The sequence below is a fragment of the Salmo trutta genome, chromosome 17, assembly GCF_901001165.1.
Source record: "Salmo trutta chromosome 17, fSalTru1.1, whole genome shotgun sequence".
Lineage (NCBI taxonomy): Eukaryota > Metazoa > Chordata > Actinopteri > Salmoniformes > Salmonidae > Salmo > Salmo trutta.
The window spans coordinates 15,238,846-15,258,130 of record NC_042973.1 but is presented as its reverse complement, the minus strand read 5'-3'; the positions used below and the strand labels follow the sequence as shown (position 1 = coordinate 15,258,130).

Below are 19,285 nucleotides of genomic sequence, written 5' to 3'. Positions count from 1 at the left end.
TGCAGCTTGTTGATCACCTCTATGGGCCACATCAAACTGACTGACTTTGGCCTGTCCAGAGTTGGCCTGATGAACATGACTACCAACCTGTATGAGGGTCACATGGAGAAAGACACCAGGGAGTTCATCGACAAACAGGTGAGTCAGGGGTGTAAAACTTAACCCTTTATTTGTCGTTTCATTATAAGTAAAGTACATTCAGCTCCATAGTAAGGCATAGGACAACAATATACTGAAAAATGTCAGACACATGTCTTGAACACAAAAGCACATATTCACACACTTACACCAGGTCAAATACTCAGCCCAGTATAGGTGTACCATCTCATAACTACTGTGTAACTACATTTCAATGTGTTAAAAAAAGAAATCTGAATACACACGCTAACGGTATAATTCAACATTATCGGTGTGGTTCTCTAGGTGTGTGGCACCCCAGAGTACATAGCCCCAGAGGTGATACTGAGACAGGGCTATGGGAAGCCAGTAGACTGGTGGGCCATGGGAGTCATCCTGTATGAGTTCCTGGTTGGATGTGTGCCCTTCTTTGGGGACACACCCGAGGAACTCTTTGGGCAGGTTGTCAGTGGCAAGTATCCATTGATGGAATATAAACGGTGTATAGGCTTTTTAAAATGGTGTTCAATGTGGAGATCCTCTCATTAACGTGTGCTTGCCCAATGTACAGATGACATCACCTGGCCCGATGGGGACGAAGCTTTACCCGCAGACGCCCAGGACATGATCACACGGCTGCTGAGGCAGAGCCCTCTGGAGCGCCTGGGGACAGGTACGTAAACCACTCTGCTACATTCCAATGTCCTACTAACATCCCACATGGAATTCATGTCCCATCCCACATGGAATTCATGTCCCATCCCACATGGAATTCAGGTCCCATCCCACATGGAATTCAGGTCCCATCCCACATGGAATTCAGGTCCAATCCCACATGGAATTAATGTTCAATTGCTTCATTCTTAGTGGTGCGCTAGTGTAGATATTGGAACCAAGCCCTCGTCTTCCATTTCACGTCATCCCGGTCTGACGTTTTGCTGTTGGCTATTGTTCTGAAATCTGCACACATGACTGGGATCTACAAAAATACATTTTGTTCTAGGAGGAGCACCTGAGGTCAAACAACACCCATTTTTCTTGCATCTGGACTGGAACGGGCTACTGCGACAGAAAGCAGAATTCATCCCTCAACTGGAAGCGGAAGACGACACCAGCTACTTTGACAGTAAGTGGCAGTCCTTCACAAGTGGTCTTTTTTTCATGTATTTTTATTTATCCTTAAATTTAACAGAGAAGTCACATCGAAATGTACATCTCTTTTCCAAGTCAGCACTGGCCACGAAAGCAGCATACATAGGCTGTTCTCCTATGGGGACAGCCAAAAAACCCTAATAGTGTATAGCTGCGTTTAGACAGGGAGCCAAATTCTGGTCTTTTGACCAATCAGATCAGCTCTGAAAAAGAGCTGTTCTGATATGATTGGTCAAAAGACCAATTAGTGGAAAAAATATCAGAATTGGCCTGCCTGCGGTAACACAGCCATACAGGCTTAGAAGAAGGGTGCTATCTAGAACCTAAAAGGGTACTTCGGCTGTTCCCATAGGAGAACCCCTTTTGAAGAACCCTTTTTTGTTCCAGGTAGAAGGACCCTTTTGGTTCCAAGTAGAACTGTTTTTGGTTCCTTGTAGAACCCTTTCCACAGACAGTTTTACCTGGAACCAAAAAGGGTTCTTCAAAAGGGTTCTCCTATGCGGACAGCCGAAGAACCCGTTTGGAACCTTTTTTTCTAAGACTGTGTTTTTCTAAGACACATGACACATCACACAACATAAAACATAACAATGAATGGAAGTTAACAGTGTAAAGTGCATAAGAGAACTTAAAAGAGCAGGTCTTATTAAAGGTGCTACTCAGGATGAAAAATAATAATTATAAATTGTATTGTAATTTCAGAAAATGGCCATAAATATACAGTTGAAGTCGGAAGTTTACATACACCTTAGCCAAATACATTTAAACTCAGTTTTTCACAATTCCTGACATTTAATCCTAGTAAAAATTCCCTGTCTTAGGTCAGTTAGGATCACCACTTTATTTTAAGAATGTGAAATGTCAGAATAATAGTAGAGAGAGTGATTTATTTCAGCTTTTATTTCTTTTAACACATTCCCAGTGGGTCAGAAGTTTACATACACTCAGTTAGTATTTGGTAGCATTGCCTTTAAATTGTTTAACTTGGGTCAAACTTTTGGGTCGCCTTCCACAAGCTTCCCACAATAAGTTGGGTGAATTTTGGCCCACTCCTCCTGACAGAGCTGGTGTAACTGAGTCAGGTTTGTAGGCCTCCTTGCTCGCACACGCGTTTTCAGTTCTGCCCACAAATGTTCTATAGGATTGAGGTCAGTGCTTTGTGATGGCCACTCCAATACCTTGACTTTGTTGTCCTTAAGCCATTTTGCCACAACTTTGGAAGTATGCTTGGGGTCATTGTCCATTTGGAAGACCCATTTGAGACCAAGCTTTAACTTCCTGACTGATGTCTTGAGATGTTGCTCCAATATATCCACATAATTTCCCTTCCTCATGATGCCATCTATTTTGTGAAGTGCACCAGTCCCTCCTGCAGCAATGCACCCCCACAACATGATGCGCCACCTCGTGCTTCACGGTTGGGAAGGTGTTCTTCGGCTTGCAAGCCTCGTCCTTTTTCCTCCAAACATAACGATGGTCATTATGACCAAACAGTTCTATTTTTGTTTCATCAGACCAGAGGACATTTCCCCAAAAAGTACGATCTTTGTCCCCATGTGCAGTTGCAAACGGTTGTCTGGCTTTTTTATGGCAACTCTAGGAGACAGAACGCGTCTCCTTCCTGAGTGGTATGACGGCTGCGTGGTCCCATGGTGTTTAAACTTGCGTACTATTGTTTGTACAGATGAACATGGTACCTTGAGGCGTTTGGAAATTGCTCCCAAGGATGAACCAGACTTGTGGAGGTCTACAATCTTGGTTGATTTTTTTGGCTGATTTTTATTTTATTTTCCTATGATGTCAAGCAAAGAGGCGCTGAGTTTGAAGGTAGGCCTTGAAATACATCCACAGGTACACCTCCCGTTGACTCAGGCTAATTGACATCATTTATCAGAAGCTTCTAAAGCCATGACATCATTTTCTGGAATTTTCCAAGCTGTTTTAAAGGCACAGTCAACTCAGTGTATGTAAACTTCTGACACACTGGAATTGTGATACAGTGAATTATAAGTGAAATAATCTGTCTGTAAACAATTGTTGGAAAAATGTCCTGTGTAATGCACACAGTAGATGTCCTAACCGACTTGCCAAAACTATAGTTTGTTAACAAGAAATTTGTGGAGTGGTTGAAAAACGAGTTTTAATGACTCCAACCTAAGTGTATGTAAACTTCCGACTTCAACTGTATCTGCAGCAATAGTGAAATGATGGTGTTTCACAGTATTACTAAAACACCAGTGTTGTGAGTGACTGTGATATTCGCCTATAGATTTTCTAGACAGAGCAGCATCTGTTGTCAAAATAGGAAAGCTATTTGGACTTTGGCTGTGCTATCTAGTGGAAATTGCTCTATAATTTCCTGGTTGCTAAAATTCTATACTGTTTTCTCAATTTCAGTTTATGTGAGAAAACAAGCACTGAATAGTGTAGGGAATCAAGGTGAAATGTTGTTTCTACAGCTGTTTGAAGATGGTGGACAAAAACCGAAAGTAAAATGCTCAAGTTTGAGTCTCTGCCATGTTACAGGAAAATGGGGGTGTGGGAGGGGGGAGATTTTGTTTGAATGCAGCCTAGTGCTGTTGCAAAGCACCTAGCTTTCACATAGGGAAGATTTTCTGAGAAATTCTGTGTGCAGCAGCTTTTAAAACAAAGATCCATTTCCTGATATTGCCAGTATACTGCATCTCTACATATGTAGTAATATTTGCTTGTCATCCCGCTCTTGCTGATTTTATAGTTTCATTAGTCAATTATGTAGAATAAAGATATATATTTTTTAAATATGCTAAATGACCAGGTTTGATGTTATGGTAGGGTCCCTGTTCCATGCATTCTATGTTGACATGTTTTCAGCTCGCTCAGATCGGTACCACCATTTGGCCTCAGATGAGGATGATGAAACCAACGATGAAGAGTCTTCCCTGGAAATCCGACAGTTCTCCTCCTGGTCAAACCGCTTCAGCAAGGTTTGGAACATACCTCTTCAAATATTCGTAATTTTGTCAGAACAGGTAAATGTCTAATATTACTAGTTAGTAGAGCATTTCTCTGTCATTGTAAATAAAATAATCTTTAAATCAGTTTTTTTTTTGGAGCCAAGTTCACCAAACTTGGCCACCTTAGCTAATGTGGCTACTCCATGCTTTCAGGTATACAGCAGCACAGAACATCTGGCCACGCCGTCCAACCTGAGCTTCTCATCGGGCCACAGCGAGGACAAGGAGGGCTGGGATGGATGTTTCACGCCCTCCCCAGGAGGAGACATCCACAGACCTGAACGCCAGCACCAAGATCGCAGGGGCAGGTGAGCAGAGCCAGGATGAGTTTATAGCTCTCTCTTTCTGTTAGGATTCCCTGTGTAGTAGTTCAAGTATTTCCTTATCGGAAGCACTGCAGAACAGTGGGTGAACGTGCATAAAATGATGATTAGTTCAGAAAGGTCAAATTTAGCTGAGTAGGGTGTGCATAAATGTCCAAAATGACTATGCTAGCTTTAGATATATCATTTAGTGGGTGCTTATATCTGTCCTATTTCACACATGTTCAAGTGTGTATTAATACGCATGTGTGAATTTGACTATTATTTTTTCCATATCCCAACTCTCCCTGAGACGCCGTCGGAGAGTGGGGTCATGGCCAGGGTCTACCATTTTTAATGGCGACCCTGGAGCAAGTGCCTTGCTCAAGGGCAGAGCAACAGATTTCTCACCTTGTTGGACCATTAACCTTTCGGTTACTGACCCAACGCTCTAACCACTAGGCTACCTGCCGTTCGATATAATGTGTCACCATCGTTATGTCTCCTCCGAACTGACACTGTGGTTTACGTGTTGCAGCCTGCGCCCTCGGGCCTCGTCCAGTTCCTCCCAGTCTGAGAGGAGTGCCAGCCCCCTGGTGATGAGCAGCACCCACAGTCTGGAGACCACGCCGCGCTTCGCCTTCTCCACAGACGATGAAGGTGAGCTCAGCCTCATGCCCCTCCGTCCGCTCTGTTTCAAGTCTGCACAACCTTATGGAAACCAACAGTGCTTATGATATTTCATTGCTCATAAAACAAACAGATTTGTGTGATATCGCTTTTTTAAATTCCATGTTGATAGGAGGATTAGGGACCAAGCAAGGTGCAGACTGATCAAAGAGGAAACAGTCAAAACAAAGAGTTTGAGTGTACACACTTCCTCTTTTGTTTTCAGTGACCTTCCATCCAGACAAAGTATTGTGTTTGCAGAGACACTTCAGAGACATTGCCTATTTTGGTCAAAAATATAGATATATGCCCTTACTTCTGTGCATTACAGCTGAGGTGGTTGTATCAAACCTGCATCGGATTCGTAGCAACAGCACCAGAGCGAAACACTCTTCCCCCAAGGACCACGGGGCCTCCCAACGCTTTGGGAACCAGCTGGAGACGCCAGACAGACAGACACCAGACAGTCCGAGGCTTGGGGGCAAACTACCCAAGTGTGCGTCCGTCTCCGCCCTGTCTCTCGTCATCACTGCAGGTTAATTCCACTGTCATGCAAGTTTCCTCTGGGCACAGTGGTAACGGTTCAGATGCTAAATATGTTAGTCATACAGGGATGCTGGTCCCCAGCAGGCAAATATCACTGAGTAGGGTGTGGATATGCGACAGGTGTGTCTGCACAGAGCTAATGGATTTTAAGTTACTTGTAAATGCTAAACAAGAGCAGTCTCTTGTTCTAAATTCCACCATTTTACCATACTTTTTCTTATTTCCTGAACATGAACTCATCCTTTGTGCACCTTTCCAGACGACATGCCCGGCGGCCTCCAGCCCAGCCCCATCTTAACGCGCTCCCTCTCGTCCAACCCTTCATCCCGCGACTCATCCCCGAGCCGAGACCTGTCGCTTAGCCTCAGCATCCTGGGGCCACCCATCGTCATCCACAGCTCGGGGAGGAAGTACGGCTTCACCATGCAGGCCATCCGCGTCTACATGGGTGACAGCGACGTTTACACTGTGCACCACATGGTCTCGGTGAGTGCCCCGTACTATTCTGCTCCAGAATTAGCCAATAGTTGCATAATCAAAGGCTGCATCACCACACAGACTTTCAGTAATTGTAATAATAATAAACCACTTTTGTTTTACAGAGTGTCGAATATGGCAGCCCAGCCCACGAGGCAGGACTGAGGGCCGGTGACCTCATCACGCACGTGAATGGAGAGTCGGTGCAAGGCCTGGTCCACACAGAGATAATGGAGCTGCTTCTGAAGGTACAGAAACAAACACAATCTCAAGCCTAATGTCAAACTATACCCACACTCTTTGGGATATTATGAGCTTTAATCAATACTAATACCTCATTGGTTTTTGTGAAACCCCAAAAGAGTGGCGGCAAGGTGGCCCTTCAGACCACAGCACTGGAGAACACGTCAATCAAGGTTGGGCCGGCTCGAAAGACCAGCCACAAGGGCAAAATGGCAAGACGCAGCAAGAAAAGCAAGAGAAGGGACAATCAGGACAGGTAAGGGAAGACGTTGTGTGCTAATTTAATTCAATGGAATATTAATGCCGTATTGCTATTATTATGATATATTAACTTTGTGGGGTTGATATGAAAACATACATTTTATATATACTGAACAAACATTTAAACACAACATGTAAAGTGTTGATCCCATGTTTAATTAGCTGAAATAAAAGATGCCAGAAATGTTCCATACGCACAAAAAGCTTATTTCTCTCCAATTTTGTGCACAAATTTGTTTACATCCCTGTTAGTGAGCATTTCTCCTTTGCAAAGATAATCCATCCACCTGAGAGGTCTGGCATATCAAGAAGCTTATTAAACAGCATGATCATTACACAGGTGCACTTTGTGCTGGGGACATTAAAAGGCCACTCTAAAATGTGCATTTTGTCACACAACTCAATGCCACAGATGTCTCAAGTTTTGAGGGAACGTGCAGTTGGCATGCTGACTGCAGGAATGTCCACCAGAGCTGTAGCCAGAGAATTTAATGTTCATTTCTCTACCATAAGCCGCCTCCAATGCCATTTTAGAGAATTTGGCAGTATGTCCAACCGGCCTCACAACCGCAGACCACGTGTGACCACACCAGCCCAGGACCTGCACATCCGACTTCTTCACCTGTGGGAGGGTCTGAGACGAGCCACCCGGACAGCTGACAAAACTGTGGTTTGCACAACCGAAGAATTTCTGCACAAACTGTCAGAATCGCCTCAGAGAAGCTCATCTGCGTGCTTGTCGTCCTCACCAGGTTCTTGACCTGACTGCAGTTCGGCGTCGTGACCGACTTCAGTGGGCAAATGCTCACCTTCAATGGCCACTGAGACATCAAAGGTGAGGTTTCACCTGTACCGGGGAGATTGCAGACAGTCTATTATGGACTACAAAGGGAAACCCAGTCGCGAGCTGCCCGGTGACGTGACCCTACCAGATGAGCTAAATGCTTTTTATGCCCGCTTCGAGGCATGGAGCTCAGCATTCCACATCATAGTGCCCACAAAACTCATCACTAAGCTAAGGACCCTGCGACTAAACACTTCCCTCTGCAACTGGATCCTGGACTTCCTGATGGGCTGCCCCCAGGTGGTAAGGGTAGGCAACAACACATCTGCCACGCTGATCCTCAACACTGGGACCCCTCAGGGGTGTGTGCTTAGTCCCTTCCTGTACTCCCTATTCACCTACGACTGCATGGCCAAACACGACTCCAACACCATCATTAAGTTTGCTGACGACACAGCAGTGGTAGGCATGATCACTGACAACGATGAGACAGCCTATAGGGAGGAGATCAGAGACCTGGCAGTGTGGTTCCAGGACAACAACCTCTCCCTCAATGTGACAAAGGAGCTGTTTGTGGACTACAGGAAAAGGTGGGTGAACAGGCCCCCATTAACATCGACGGGGCAGTAGTGGAGTGGGTCGAGAGTTTCAAGTTCCTTGGTGTCCATATCACCAACAAACTAACATGGTCCAAACACATGAAGACAGTCGTAAAGAGGGCACAACACCACCTTTTCTCCCTCAGCAGATTGAAAATATTAGGCATGGGTCCCCAGATCTCAAAAAGTTCAACATCTGCACCATCAAGAGCATCTTTACCGGTCGCATCAACGCCTTGTATGGCAACTGCTCAGCATCTGACGGTAAGGTGCTACAGAGGGTAGTGCATACGGCCCAGTACATCACTGGGGCCAAGCTTCCTGCCATCCAGGACCTATATACTAGGCGGTGTCAGAGTAAAGCCCATAAAATTGTCGAAGACTCCAGTCACCCAAGTCATAGACTGTTCTCTCTGCTCCCACACGGCTAGTGGTACAGGAGCGCCAAGTGTAGGACCAAAAGGCTTCTTCACAGCTTCTACACCCAAGCCATAAGACTGCTGAACAATTAATCAAATGGCCACCCGGACTATTTACATTGATCGCTCTTTGTTTTCACACTGCTGCTACTCGTGTTTATTATCTATGTATAGTCACTTTACACCAGCGTACATGTACAAATTACCTTGACTAACCTGCACATTGACTAGGTACCAGTACCCCCTGTATATAGCCTCGTTATTGTTATTTTTTTACTTTCAATATTTTCTTAACCAACAATGCAGTTCAAGAAATAGAGTTATTAAGGGGCTTGTAAGTAAGCATTTCGCGGTATACCTGTTGTATTCGGCACATGAGACAAATTTCAAATTTGATGGCATCTTGTGGGCGAGCTGTTTGCTGATGTCAACGTTGTGAACAGAGTTCCCCATGGTGGCGGTGGGGTTATGGTATATGCAGGTATAAGCTATGGACAACTAACACAATAGCATTTTCTCGATGGCAATTTGAATGCACAGAGATACTGTGACGAGATCCTGAGGCCCATTGTCGTGCCATTCGTCCGCCGCCATCACCGCATGTTTCAGCATGATAATGCACGCCACCATGTCGCAAGGATCTGTACACAATTCCTGGAAGCTGAAAATGTCGCAGTTTTTCCATGGCCTGAATACTCACCAGACATGTCACTCATTGAACATGTTTGCGATGCTCTGGATCGACGTGTACGACAGTTCTCGCCAATATCCAGCAACTTCGCACAGTCATTGAAGAGGAGTGGGACAACATTCCACAATCAACAGCCTGATCAACTCTGCAAAGGAGATCGCTGCATGATACTGACTGGTTTTCTGATCCACGCCCCTACTTTAAAAAAAGAAAATCATTTTTTAAGTATCTATGACCAACCGATGCATATCTGTGTTCCCAGTCATGTGAAATCCATAGATTAGTGTCTAATGAATTCATTTAAATTGACTGATTTCCTTTATAAAAACTGTAACTCAGTAAAATCTTTGAAATTGTTGCATGTTGTTCATATTTTTGTTCAGTGTAAGTACATCCAGCAAGAGTCATACTGCAAAAGTCCCTATTTTGTCTCCCCCCAGTGTTTGGTAGAGATCACTGCACACTACTGCATGGATGGATGATAAACATTTCCACAGCAGTGTTCTCCTTTTTCAAAATTGAGTTATACATCTAAGCCTTGACTTTAAGTTAAGAAACTTAAGTTATACTGTAGAAGACGTCCTTAATGCACAGAGTATTCTCTGTAATTTGTTTTGTGATAGATATTTTTGCTCTACTATTGCTCTACTGTCATCAGCCTCAATATCCCTGATATTATTATGCACGCATACTCAATAAGGACATTTGTTTTGCAGCATACGTATACATAAAAAAAAAAACTCCCAGGCCGTGAATCACATACTATAATAATAATAATAATAATAATAATGTTATGTCACTTGTTACCCTTCAAACCCCTTCACAACACCTTCATAACCCCGTTATAACTCTCTGTAACCAATGACTATCCCAGGCGGCGGAGCGTCCTGAAGAAGCTGTCCAAGCAAAGCACAGTGATGCACAGCAGCCGAAGCTTCAACTCTGGACTGCAGCACCACTCTGTGTCGTCCAGCGAGAGCCTGCCGGGCTCCCCCACACACAGCCTGTCCCCCGGCCCCTCCACCCCCTGTCGCAGCCCTGCCCCTGACCACCAGGCTGGAGGTAACATCAGGCCCAGGCACCTGCAGCACTGTTACTAGTGCTACTAGCACTGTTACTATGACTACTGCTGCTACCATTATGATTACTAGCCTACTACTACTACTACTACTACTACTACTACTACTACTACTACTACTACTACTATTACTCTGTTACTATTACCACTACTGCTGCTACTGTACCATTATGATTACTAGCCTACTACTACTATTACTACTGCTACTATTACTGTTACCACTACTTCTGCTGCTATTACTGTTACTACTATTATCGCTACTGCTACTACTACTGTTATTATTACTATTACTACTCTGTTGCTACTATTACTGCTACTACTACTGTTATTATTACTATTACTACTCTGTTGCTACTATTACTGATGCTACTATACTGCTGCTACTATTACTGCTGCTACTATTACTGCTACTACTATTACTGCTACTACTACTATGTTACTATTACCACTACTGCTGCTACTGTACCATTATGATTACTAGACTACTATTACTACTGCTACTATTACTGTTACCACTACTACTGCTGCTATTACTATTACTACTGCTACTGTTATTACTATTACTACTCTGTTGCTACTATTACTGCTACTACTATTCTGTTACTATTACTGCTACTACTATTCTGTTACTATTACTGCTACTACTATTACTGCTACTACTATTACTGCTACTACTACTCTGTTACTATTACTGCTACTACTATTACTGCTACTACTATTACTGCTACTACTACTACTACTACTACTACTACTACTACTACTACTATGTTACTATTACCACTACTGCTGCTACTGTACCATTATGATTACTAGCCAACTACTACTACTGTTACTATTACTATTACTACTGCCACTATTACTGTTACCATTACTACTGTTACTACTATTACCTCTACTGCTACTACTACTGTTATTACTACTCTGTTACTACTACTGCTATTACTACTCTTACTGCTGCTACTACTACTACTACTACTACTACTACTACTACTACTATGTTACGATTACCACTCTGCTGCTAATGCTCTGTAATTACTACTACTACTACTACTACTACTACTACCACCATTACTGATGCTACTACTACTCTGTTACTATTACCAGTACTACTACTATTACTACTACCATTACTGCTGCTACTTATACTCTGTTACTACTACTATTACCACTACTACTCTGTTATTATTACTACTACTACTATTACCACTACTGCTTCTACTACTGTTATTACTACTACATTTACATTTTAGTCATTTAGCAGACGCTCTTCTCCGAGCGACTTACAGTAGTGAATGCATACATTTCATTATTATTTTTTCGTACTACTACTTCTACTACTACCGCTGCTGCTACTACTACCACCACCACTACTACTGTTATTATTACTACTGCTACTACTATTACCGCTACTACTACATTACTATTACCAGTACTGCTGATACTGCTCTGTTATTACTACTACTACTTTATTATTACTACTACTACTACTACTACTACTACTACTACTACTACTACTACTACTACTACTACTACTACTACTACTACTACTACTACTACTAAACTCAGCAAAAAAAGAAACATCCTCTCACTGTCAACTGCATTTTATTTTCAGCAAACTTAACATGTGTAAATATTTGTATGAACATAACAAGATTCAACAACTGAGACATAAACTGAACAAGTTCCACAGACATGTGACTAACATGGTATGGCCACCAGCTGCATCATCTCCTCATGGACTCTACCAGATTTGGCAGTTCTTGCTGTGAGATGTTGCCCCAGTCTTCCACCAAGGCACCTGCAAGTTCCCGGACATTTCTGGGGGGAATGGCCCTAGCCCTCACCCTCCGATCCAACAGGTCCCAGACATGCTCAATGGGATTGAGAACCGGGCTCTTTGCTGGCCATGGCAGAACACTGACATGCCTGCCTTGCAGGAAATCACGTGCAGAATGAGCAGTATGGCTGGTGGCATTGTCATGCTTGAGGGTCATGTCAGGATGAGCCTGCAGGCAGGGTACCACATGAGGGAGGAGGATGTCTTCCCTGTAACGCATAGCGTTGAGATTGCCTGCAATGACAACAATCTCAGTCCAATGATGCTGTGACACACCGCCCCAGACCATGACGGACCCTCCACCTCCAAATCAATCCCGCTCCAGAGTACAGGCCTCGGTGTAATGTTCATTCCTTTGCCAATAAACGCGAAACCGACCATCACCCCTGGTGAGACAAAACCGCAACTCGTCAGTGAAGAGCACTTTTTGCCAGTCCTGTCTGGTCCAGCGACGGTGGGTTAGGCGATGTTGTTGCCGGTGATGTCTGGTGAGGACCTGCCTTACAACAGGCCTACAAGCCCTCAGTTCAGCTTCTCTCAGCCAATTGCGGACAGTCTGAGCACTGATGGAGGGATTGTGCGTTCCTGGTGTAACTCTGGCAGTTGTTGTTTCCATCCTGTACTTGTCCCACAGGTGTGATGTTCGGATGTACCGATCCTGTGCAGGTGTTGTTACGCGTGGTCTGCCACTGCGAGGACGATCAGCTGTCCGTCCTGTCTCCCTGTAGCACTGTCTTAGGCAGATGAGCAGGGACCCTGGGCATCTTTTTTTTTCTTTCCCCCCCCCCCCCAGAGTCAGTAGAAAGGCCTCTTTAGTGTCCTAAGTTTTCATAACTGTGACCTTAATTGCCTACCGTCTGTAAGTTGTTAGTGTCTTAACGACCGTTCCACAGGTGCATGTTCATTAATTGTTTATGGTTCATTGAACAAGCATGGGAAACAGTGTTTAAACCCTTTACAATGATCGGGTTGGCAGCGTAGCCTAGTGGTTAGAGCGTTGGGCTCGTAACCGAAAGCTCGAATCCCAGAGCTGACAAGGTACAAATCTGTCGTTCTGCCCCTGAACCTAGGCAGTTAACCCACTGTTCCTATGCCGTCAATGAAAATAAGAATTTGTTAACTGGCTTGCCTAGTTAAATAAAGGTAAACATTTTTATAAATGATGAAGTTATTTGGATTTTTACAAATTATTTTTAAAAGACAAGGTCCTGAAAAGGGGACGTTTCTTTTTTTGCTGAGTTTACTATTACCACCACTACTGCTGCTGTTATTATTACTACTACTACTTCTACCGCTGCTACTATCACCACCACCCCTACTACTACTACTACTACTACCACCGCCACTGCTGCTACTACTACTATAATAATACTGCTGCTACTGCTTCTTCTACTCTGTTATTACTACTACTACTACCGCTGCTACTACTACCGCCGCTGCTACTACTACCACCGCTGCTACTACCACCGCTGCTACTACTACCGCCGCTGCTACTACTGCCGCTGCTACTACTACCGCCACTGCTACTACTACCGCCTCTGCTACTACTACCGCCACTGCTACTACTACCGCCTCTGCTACTACTACCGCCACTGCTACTTCTACCGCCGCTACTACTACTACCGCCGCTACTACTACTACCGCCGCTACTGCTGCTGCTACTACTATTACCACTGCTACTGCTACTTGTGTCTATTTCGCGTGATGTATTGTCTCTACCTTTTTGCCCTTTGTGCTGTAGTCGGTACAAACGTAGTTAGGCACAATGTTTCTGCTACCATGTGTTGCTACAATGTTGTGGTGTCTTGGGTCTCTCTTTATGTAGTGTTGTGGTGTCTCTCTTGTCGTGATGTGTATGTTGTCCTACATTTTTATTTCTAGTACCAGTCTCCATTCCCGCAGGAGACCTTTTACCTCTTGGTAGGCCGTCATTGTAAATAAGAATTTGTTCTTAATTGATTTGCCTAGTTAAAAAAAGTTCAATATTTTTTTTTAAAGAATAATACTACTACTATTACTTCTGCTACTACTGCTATTGCTGCTGCCACTACTGCTACTGTTACTACTATTGCTGCTACTGCTATTGCTACTATTACTACCGCTACTACTATTACTACTACTACTTCTACTGCTTAAACTACTATGGCTACAGTCACTACTGTATTACTAAGGCTGCTACTTTGACTAATAAGCTTTTATCTCCCAATTTTGCTTGCAATATGTCTTTGTTCATTTTATTGTTAATTTGAGGTGGACTGTAAGCTGGTGGTTTTAATCAGGCCACCTTACTCTGTATTTACCTCTCCCTAAGACACCAACTCTCCACAGAGCACCTCTCCCAACTCCCTGCACGGCCTGGCCTCCAAGCTGGGCACTCAGCGCTACACCAAGGTGGGTCGTCGCAAGTCCACCAGCAGCATCCCCCCGTCCCCCCTGGCCTGCAACTCCTCCACCCAGCCCCTGTCACCCCAGGGCTCCCCCTCCCCCCTCTTTGGCATCACCAAGACCTTCCACAGCAAGACTCTGTCCCCCCCCACCATCGTCCGCCATTGTTTGCGCCCACACAGTGCCGAGCCACCCCACACCCCCGTCCTCAAGAGGGTGCAGTCAGCAGAGAGGCTCTCGAGCGCCTACCACACCAACAAGAAGTCGTACCCCCACCGAAGGCACACGTTGGAGGTGCCTTTCCAGGACGAGGTGGAGGGAGTCTGTGGCAGAGGGGACCACGGGAGGCTGCTGGTGGGGTACGGGGGCTGCCAGAGGCTGAGGGACTGGGCGTCGGAACGCTCAGAGCAGCTGGTGGTGATGAGGAAGCTCAACCTGTCGGAGCGCCGCGACTCCTTCAAGAAGCAGGAGGCGGTGCAGGAAGTGAGCTTTGATGAGCCTGACAACCAGAAGACCATCCCCACGGTCACCGCAACAACGCTCAATGCCTCTGGAGGCAATCGGGTCCCGCAGCGGGCGGCCTCCTGGACATCTATTTCCCAAACCAGCGAGGAGTTGACTGTGGTGAAACGTTTCAACCTGGTGCCTCAGATTGCTGTGCAGGGCTTGACGGAGAGCGAGGACCAGGACGTCTGGGAACCGTGCTCTGACGGAGAGGAGGACGACGGCGAGAGACAGGAGCCCAAATATACTGATTCCAACATCGGACCACAGCAGCCGGGCAAGGATGTCTCTCTCATGGTAAAAATCTCCAGTAAGGCACCAGAAGCGACAGCTGCTTTGCACAAGGAAAGCCCTGCTTCGGATCAGGTTGGTGATACAGCAGTGGACTCTAGCCCCCAGAAAGGGAAGCTAAGGAAGTGACATTTCCTTGACTCATTTTATATAGCCATTTCTTCCAAGGAAGCACCTTGATACTCTCACTGCTGAAGGAAGGAAATGTTTGGGCGAAATAGTATTTTGCCACATTGATTTTGTTTTGTAGATTTCACTTGATTCAGGACTTAGTTTTGTAAATATGTAACACCAGGAAATAGACTGCACTTCATTTCCTGGGCTTATTTATTACTTTTAAACTAATATGATTTATAATGGGGCCAAAAAAGGAAGGTGTTCAATTGATAGTGACTAGCCAAGATTAAGTCATGTTTTGTATTCATAGAAATATTTATTTTCTATTGACATGATTTTTTTAGAAATGTCTATTTTTAAACATGGTACAGAGTAGTTGATAACGGTACAAATTTCACAGAAGTAAGTCGTTTTTGGAGAGGAAAGTGTTGACATTTTTTCCGCATTCATAAATTGAAAGTAGGAATGTAATAATCTTAATTTCTACAGATTACCACAATTTGAAAGTTGTTTTGATTTAGGCTTGGAAACTGAGACTACAGTTTTGAAGTATATTTTGAATTGTACAAAACTGTAGGGCAATTCTTATATGAACTACTTAGGTCAGTTTTTAGTTGATGTGAAGACTACTCACTATTTGTTTGATTTTTGTTTAATTAAGCCATATCTTATGAACTGATGGCCCTTTTTGTTTGACGAATTGATGTTATTTCCTTGTTGGCAGGCTTGGCAGTAGCAGGAAAATGTAGTCCCCTTTACAAATATTGTTTATATTTCAAAGCAATTTTATGCAACTCGGAGGGTATTTCTTTCAATCTTAGCCACCATAGAAAGTGTTTCACATGAAATTCAGTAACTAGTTAGTTTTAAAACCTGCTAATTACATTGCACAATATTGTGTCATAACCTCATTGTCATGTTCGTTCATCCTGATGTTGTTCTATTGGGTGCATGGTTCCGCTGTACTGATTCTCATGGCAACAGGGTTTACCCCTTGGTTTTGACTTAAATCAGTTGAACATTGGTGTAGCATGGTAATTAGAACTTGCTGTCCATGCTTATACTACAAAAGCATGAAACTTTGTTCTTATCAAATACTGTTACCTCATCACTGTCACACAGGCACTTGTTGACAGGATATTGTTTTGATAAGGCACAGATAGTTTTGCTCTTAACCCTGTTTTAGGCTACATCCAGGAATACAGTTATCCAGGTAACACCACCAAGCTAAAGAGAAACCTTTTAAGCTTTCACAGGATCCGCTTGCATATTTTCAATTATCCTTGATACAGCCTTTGACCTTATCTACATTTATACAACGGGTGGGTCTAATCCTGAATGCTGGTTGGTTAAAAGTGCATTCCAGACGGTGTCTATTTCATCTTGTGCTTTTGCATTGATGTTTACATTGGGGTAAAGTGCACTAAGGAAAATTACTATTTTGACATTTTTTTTATTTTACCGATTTAAAAAAAAAAAAATATATAATAATAATAAAAATTATATGGAAGAGTCAATAATGAAGGAGCACCAAATACCTTCAGTCAGACCCCAGGGCTTAGATATTAACAGATGCTAGTTTTATGTCTTTGTACTGTACATGTATATATTTTGATATCTGAGTCTAATTCTGTATGAATTGTTATTGTATTATTTGGAGTATACCAAGCAACGTGAACGACCATGGCTGACCTGTTGCACAAGCAAAGTGAACGACCATGGCTGTAAGAATGGGCCTCTGATGAAGCAAGGATGAAGCTTGTTGGGGAATCACATCAGTATTGCAATGCATATAATACAATGCATATAATTAATTAGCGGTGTTGAACACCATCATTTTGGCCCATTTTATACACCAAAGTAGTTTTGAAGGTTGATATTGTCAAATGGTACTTCCTGTTATTTATCCCTCTTTATCTATCAAAAGAGGGGGGCTCTTTTAGAAGTCTCAACAGATCCTCAGACTATTTTCAGACCAGATGAACTGCTCAGAAGTCAGTGGTGGTGAAATGAAGTTATACTGAAGACTCGCAAAGTCAGAGTTGTTTACAATGAACATGCTATATACACAATTGAAACAAATAGAATTTTGGAATCCTGTATTTCTACTTAATGAAACCATTCTTTGATACCATGTACTGTGAAGCTATTGTGTTAGTCTGCACATTTCAACACTACATCATTTTACACAAGTACCTTTTTGAACTAAATCTTCCTTAAACTGTTCTATAGGAATACTGTAGGATGCAGTTATTCTTCTGTTGGATGCATGCTGCATGAGACAAGGACACGTAATACCTGATTGCATGTAACTCTGGGTTTATAAAGCCCATGCTGTGGTTTTTAATGTGTGTCTAATAGCATTGTGCGCTCAGTCAACTTTTGCACTTTCCTCTCATTCCTGCTCATCATGCCCTGAACCAGATGTGATCATATACAAATTTAAGCAAGGTTTGAAATAATTATGTTTTAGTCAAATATTCTTGCGGTCAATTTGCATTTAACTAATTATTTAGAATTAGATTCCGACCCACCGACGATCAGCTCAAAAAAGAATCTGCCCGTGGCTGCAAAAGTTGATGATCCCTGTCATGAGGGATGCATGTGGTTCATCAAGGGCTGGGAGTGAGCTTAGAAGGTTTGGCTACACATCAGTCTAAAATGCTTTGTCTTTTGCATTTAACCCTCATTCTGACGCTTTGCCATTTTGTCTATCTAACACCTCTATGCTCACTTAGATGTAGACTAAGGGTACCTGTATATTGTAGCACACTTACAGGGTAAAATGGAAGAATATTTCCACATTCATTATTTCTGTTTAATTATGTGATTTTGTTAGCACTGTACCTCCAGTATTTCTAATTTCCATGTTATGTGAATATGGATATACTGTATAAGCCAACTTTATCTGGCTAGTTTCTAAAAGAAAATGGTTCTAACACTATGGCCTAGCTCCCTATTCAAACAAAAGCAAATGTTGAATAAATAGATGGCTGGCTAGGATGTTATTATGCCTATGGTTGGGTTGGACTGTTGAATGTATTTTCCAGTAAGTGTTTGTACTTTCATAATAAAGGAATTGTGATAGGAGACTTCAGATGGGAATCCTAAAAATGTTGCAGGTTCATATGACTTTGCCGTTCAACACCTGTCTGCTTTGAGTAGTGAGGTGTGGGCTGTCCCTGGTGCAAGTGTCAATGATCTATTTTGTGTTTTTATTGGCTGTTCCCAACCTGTTTTATGATCAATTGTTTCCATATGGCATTTGATGAATGCACTCATAGTCACATCTTTTTGTTTTAAGAATATATTGTTCACTGAATTGTAATGAATGCATTCATGGCTTCACGATTACATTTGTTGTTGGTCCCCTCTTTGGATGGTGTACTGTATGCCACATCTTACAGCCTGTATCACATACAACACGTCGTGTAATTACGGCTATGTTCGTTTGTTTCCGTACGGTTTCCGTACAGCAAGCTGCACAGTGGACACAAGTTTCGCTGGTCTCACTATCGATGTAGTTCGATATCTTCTCTACGAACATGGCAGGGAACTTAGGTTTGTGATAACTTAAGAAGCAAACGAAACAAGGAAAATAGCTTTTATGAGGACCAAATTAGCCTTTGAACAAGTTTAAACAGTTACCCAATCAAGGACATTTTACGGTGAGTATTTTTTGTTTTAACGTTTTCCCCTAAACTGGAAAATGGTGGAGGGGGCTCGAGACGCAAGTTTGCAAAACTGGCTTAACGTTACTAGCCTCTGTAGCTATTCGACAGTTACATGATACAGTAAACCCTTCTAGTAACCTACT

At 43.2% G+C, this 19,285-nt stretch overlaps 2 protein-coding genes across 6 annotated transcripts in view; both read left to right on the top strand.

Moving 5' to 3' along the window:
• The window catches only part of LOC115151678 (microtubule-associated serine/threonine-protein kinase 3), a 57,410-nt gene extending 38,845 nt beyond the window's left edge, over window positions 1–18,565 (top strand). For all 5 annotated transcript variants that reach the window (XM_029695816.1, XM_029695815.1, XM_029695814.1 and 2 more), the window contains 13 exons: window positions 6–138; window positions 424–589; window positions 689–790; window positions 1,121–1,243; window positions 4,123–4,235; window positions 4,419–4,573; window positions 5,106–5,227; window positions 5,568–5,771; window positions 6,042–6,268; window positions 6,385–6,507; window positions 6,622–6,758; window positions 10,131–10,318; window positions 14,483–18,565. In XM_029695816.1, the coding sequence (XP_029551676.1) occupies window positions 6–138; window positions 424–589; window positions 689–790; window positions 1,121–1,243; window positions 4,123–4,235; window positions 4,419–4,573; window positions 5,106–5,227; window positions 5,568–5,771; window positions 6,042–6,268; window positions 6,385–6,507; window positions 6,622–6,758; window positions 10,131–10,318; window positions 14,483–15,480 (2,791 nt within the window). In that variant the 3' untranslated portion in view covers window positions 15,481–18,565. The remainder of the gene's footprint in view (window positions 1–5; window positions 139–423; window positions 590–688; window positions 791–1,120; window positions 1,244–4,122; window positions 4,236–4,418; window positions 4,574–5,105; window positions 5,228–5,567; window positions 5,772–6,041; window positions 6,269–6,384; window positions 6,508–6,621; window positions 6,759–10,130; window positions 10,319–14,482) is intronic.
• A 106-nt stretch (window positions 18,566–18,671) lies between these two features.
• The window catches only part of LOC115151679 (phosphatidylinositol 3-kinase regulatory subunit gamma), a 42,680-nt gene continuing 42,066 nt past the window's right edge, over window positions 18,672–19,285 (top strand). Inside the window, exon 1 of the mRNA XM_029695819.1 lies at window positions 18,672–19,136. The gene's annotated coding sequence lies outside the window, so the exon portion shown is untranslated. The remainder of the gene's footprint in view (window positions 19,137–19,285) is intronic.